This window comes from Penaeus chinensis, chromosome 39 (assembly GCF_019202785.1).
Source record: "Penaeus chinensis breed Huanghai No. 1 chromosome 39, ASM1920278v2, whole genome shotgun sequence".
Taxonomy (NCBI): Eukaryota; Metazoa; Arthropoda; class Malacostraca; order Decapoda; family Penaeidae; genus Penaeus; species Penaeus chinensis.
In genome coordinates this window covers 20272453-20277452 of record NC_061857.1, presented here as the reverse complement: position 1 = coordinate 20277452, position 5000 = coordinate 20272453, and the positions used below count along the sequence as shown (strand labels likewise).

At 38.9% G+C, this 5000-nt stretch overlaps 1 protein-coding gene across 1 annotated transcript in view; it reads right to left on the bottom strand.

The window, feature by feature from the left end:
* The window catches only part of LOC125046650, a 23539-nt gene extending 19128 nt beyond the window's left edge, over positions 1-4411 (bottom strand). The window contains exons 1-3 of the mRNA XM_047644491.1: positions 4346-4411; positions 1537-1980; positions 157-306 (exon numbers count right to left, since the gene is read on the bottom strand). Coding sequence (XP_047500447.1) covers positions 157-306; positions 1537-1815 — 429 coding nt within the window. The 5' untranslated portion in view covers positions 1816-1980; positions 4346-4411. The remainder of the gene's footprint in view (positions 1-156; positions 307-1536; positions 1981-4345) is intronic.
* Positions 4412-5000: the final 589 nt, after the last annotated feature.

The following is a 5000-nucleotide window of genomic DNA, read 5'->3' as shown; positions in this document are numbered from 1 at the left end:
ACTTAACCAGCTTTTGGCATTAACAGAGAGACTACTTCCACCATAATAGCTTATTAAACAAGGGTTTACTGTATGATATAATGTCCATAAATAAAGATATTTCCAATTCTTTTTTAACTTCATGTTTCCAAAGCTTCTAAATCTACAAATTCCTACCTTAACAGACAGCTTATGCAAGTCTCCAAGATGTGCCTCATAGGACACATCAGAATCGTGGACATGTGGAGTATCTGATGACAATGTTAAAAATCCAGCTGATATATCTTCACAGAGGTCCTGGCCAAAGCACAAAGGACAGGTCTCTTCCTGCACGGAGAAAAGTAAACAATATGGTTAAAAATGTACATCAGAAGTGTACTTAGTTAGCCCTCCTTCTTTTTCTGAAATTAAAATTGTCAACAAAACATCTACATTATATTTCAGTAAAGGTCTTTTTCTCCTAACTTTATCCCCTGTATTTTGACTATAGCCATTTGCAAGTCCTTGTGTTCCATGAGGGAAGGCCTCCTTGAAATTCTGACAGTGCCCTTGGTGTTTCATCAAAAGCCAAGAACTTCCAGTGTATATACTCTGGCATGACTGAACCTTTATTGATTCCTTAGTTCATAACAGATAACCAAGGAGGTCAACAAGCTTTATTTTGCCAGTATATAATGAAGTGTTGGTCTGTAAGCTTTTGCTGGAGTACCAATAGCTGCAGAGATCACCATCAACCAGAGAAACAAATATCTTCTTAACCCATTGCCGATGGGCATGGCATGTACGTACATGGCATGCCCACTGTGAGTTTACTTGTTTAATGGTTTTTACACATAGATGGCTACACTTGTACTAAGTCACCAGTGAACCAGCTATGAGTACTGCCTGTCTCGACCGTTCACCCTTTTCATTGATTTACAAAAACATTTTACGTTACCTAATTTTGCTGTTACAAATGTTTATAATATTATAGTATAATAAAAATAACACAATCGATATTTATAGCACTATTAAAAAATATGTTTTTCCCACCAATTCAAGGAAAGGGGAAATCAGGTAAGGTCTCAAGATCTACTAATTGACTCCTTTGTGGCTAAGAACTTGCAGAGCCATCTATGTGCAGAGACATTTCACAAAAATATAAGAAATGAGCACAGCATTTTCCCCATTTTTTATTCTTTTTCCCCAGCGGCAATAGATTAATATTTGTTTTAAATATTAGCATGAGCATGGAAAGATAGAAAATAATTTCTAATACTATTTACTGCTAATGAAGTATAATAATCCATATAATTTCTGTTTTTGTCAGTCCTTGGTTATCTAATATATATAATATCTTCATGTCTCTCCTTTCCTAATTTGTGTTCAATATATATCTAACACTAAATACCATTCTATTTTTTCTGAAATATTTACACTATCACTTAAATTTCAAAACTTTTCATGCTTCATATCTCACACATTACTTCAATAGTTTCCCTAAACTTGAAAGCCGTAAGTGCAGTATAATCCACTGTTAATACAATCAAGATTTGAATAAAGCTGAACACAACCTACCTTGGCCAATTCTTGAAACAGATCTGCAAACACATTTACACTGCCACCCTTGTTCCCTGAGCGTTCAGGGTGCAGAGACAAAACAGGAGAGTCAATGTTGATGCTGTTTTCATGCGCACTGCCCTGCCTCTTCTCGGAGATCCTGAGAGATCCTGATCCATTCTGCCGTTGTGCAATGGGGTCACTGTCGCTGTCCCAAACTCTGACCACCACAAACACCAGCATCACAAACGACAGGCAGACAAATAACTTCTGATAATGAATGCGTAACAGCTGCATTTTGTTTGATGAGTGAATTTTGTATGAATAATACAAAACAGTTGTCTGTATTATGACATGGAGGTTGGTGAGATTCTTGCGAGATTCTTATGAGATTCTTGTGAGATTCGTACGTTATTAAGCAGTGGTTCTATGTTCTTCCTTTATCATTTTTGTGACTTGTGTCTGCCAAGGGAGAAAGGAAAGGTTACATATACAACTACCACTTTACAGTCGTCTGACTTGATATTCATATATTTAACAGCTGAAAATGATTAATTCTTTATCTTTTGCATGTTGACACATTTCTTTCCCCTTTTCAATTGAACAACATGCAAACATATAATTTATGTATACATATAAGTATCTCTACCCATATCTGTAATATCTATATCAATATCTGTATCCGTATCTGCATCTATATCCATATCTGTATCTTTATTTGTATCTGTATTTTTATCTTCATCTATATCTATATCTATCTATAATTATATCAATGTATACATCTATACCTATATCTATACCTATATCTGTAGCATTTGAATGTATGCCCATTAGTGTGAACATGTAAATGGCATAATCAAAGTTTATAGGGTATGCTACCTATGGAGGTGTGCTTTGCCACTGAGAGAGATGGGCCTATGGATACTTGTGTGTATATACACTAGTGAGCATTACTGAACTTCATAAAGCAGGCCTAAAATAAAATTAATCCTTATCAGGGAGAGGGGGAAGAGCTTTAAGAACATCACCTACATGTTGTTGCATTTTTTATTTATAAATGACCACAAAAAAGGCAGAGTAGTTGGTTCTGTTCCAAAATATGAAGATTGGAGTATACAAAGCTGAAACTAACTATTGTGGAACAATGAGACCATATTTTATGTGATGAACAGCAACCCAAGGAAGGTTTGAAGGTACGCTGGCAGACAAGGTTGTGGGCCAATATTTGAATACTCTGCACATGCTATAGTATGGAGTTCCTTTGCGTATGCAGGTTTGGGGGAATTGCTGTTATTATCTCACAGTGAAACTATGAATGCGGTGGCCTATTTCACTTCTTGAATACAGAGAATATCTTTGAGAAGTCATGTATTTTTGCAACAGGATTGCAAACTGTGCCAAACTGTTGCATGGCTACCACATTGACTATATGCCAGACTGGCTAGGCATTTACTCAGACCTCCAGGCAACAGAAAACATTTGGGGAATCAATAAGAAATACTTAATACAATAATGGTCTCTGAACTCCAGGCTGCTGTGCAAGCTGCATGGCAGTTCACTGATGCTGCTATCTTCAACAAGCTTGCACTTCCACTATTGTGAGGTTCCATCTTATGAAAATTAAGGGAGGCATAAGCTGGTTCTAGAGCTGTCTTCGGTAACTACTCTGAAAGTTCATGCAGTTCTCATGCAGTCTGAAGTAATTCACACAAAACCAGACCTTTTGACAATCATTATGTTAGCTATGCTTTATCCAAATCTACTTGTATCTGGCTATGACCTGCACTGGATGGAGTACAATATGAACCTGCACGAGACAGTAGCATTATCAAGCAATTGCGTCAACCTCAAAAAAGATCAACAAATTCCACTTCCTGATTTCTGGGGATCTGGAGCTTGGAGTGGCTCCTTCTTTGACAATAAGTTGCCAGGGAGGTCTATATGGCACTCTGTTCCTATCGTGACAACAGGCATGAAGGCTATGCTTAATTGTGCATGACCAGTGGCAATTGATTAGGTGTCACATCAAACAACTAAAAAATATATATAAAAAACATATTTCTTTATGTTACGACTTCTAAAACATGAAAAAATCAAACCTGTTTAAAAAACATAAATCAAATGTCTACACCTCAAAAATGCATTAAAAAAAGTTTAATTTTTTAAGAATATATATGTTTTTGGCAACAATTCAGTAAATCAATAAATCAAGAAAAGATGGAGGAGGATTACCCAACATATTTTTACATGAAAAGGAAATATTTTTTAACTAAATCATTTTATGCAACTTGAGGTAATTGATAAAAAAACGTACAAATAAAACTGGATATGAGAGTATTTGGGTATCTATGGACTGATGATTGTTTCTTGTATTTTTTGAGCTTTGATTTTTATTTGGTGCATATTTAGTCTTATCGCTATGTGTCCAGTCTGAAGAAATAATAGCAAGTACACTAATTCACCATTCATTATGTCGGTCATAATCATATTCCAATTTAATAAAAATACAATTAAAAAACAGAGAATCCCATAATGTACACCTCCTATTCGGAATGTTTCCTCTTTCTCTTTGATTTGACCTTGAAATGACATACACCAGCCTTCACATGCCTGACCTTCGTGACCTGACCTGTTGCTTCCTTTAGCCAAAAGGTCAGTGACAGCCCCGCCTTGCCCCCTGACACGCCTCTTTCCCCTTTTATAACTGTATCCAATCCCTTTTTTGCCCTGATGGCCCTTGTATCAACCACTCAAAGCTACCCCTGCCCTCCTTGCATGCTGTTAAGGCGTTCCTGAAAGCCCGACAGGGAAAAACAAGCGAATGGACCTGCTGCAGGCGAGATGCTCCCGAGGCCGCCGTGTTTGTTTACAGAGCTGGACTCATCTCGCCTCCGTCGCCCACAGAAAACGGGGCGGCGCGGCGCGAGGGGGGACTCGCATGGACGGCGGGCGAGGCGGGGGCCAGGCTACAGACGGGCCTTCGGTTTTCTCTTTTTGGCAGATCGTCTCTGAGGAATTTTACACACTACCTTTGCATAACTTATCGCGACGATTCTGGTATCGAAGGATTACTCTTACTCTCTACTCTCCAAATATATCGAAATTATGCAGCGGACCCCCCACCCCATTAGCAACAATATTGGCCCGATAAAAGGTACCAAAGATACATAGAATCGGTCACTATATCATCTAATTCAGGGGGCTGTGCCCCATGCAACACCCCTCCTAGGGGGTTGCCGCTCCACAACCCCCGCCCAAGAACACAAAGAATCACGTATTCACGGCAGTGTATAGCGACGACCGACGTTCGCCGTTTGCCCGAAGCTCTCTCTTGCCGTGAATACGAGGAGGATTCTTTGCTTCCTGGGTGGGGGTTGGGGTGACAGCCCCCCTAAGAGGAAAGTCGCAGGGGGGACAGCCCCTTGCATTAGACAAAATAGCGACTGATTCTGTGTGTATATATTTCCCTGGTGCCTTCCATG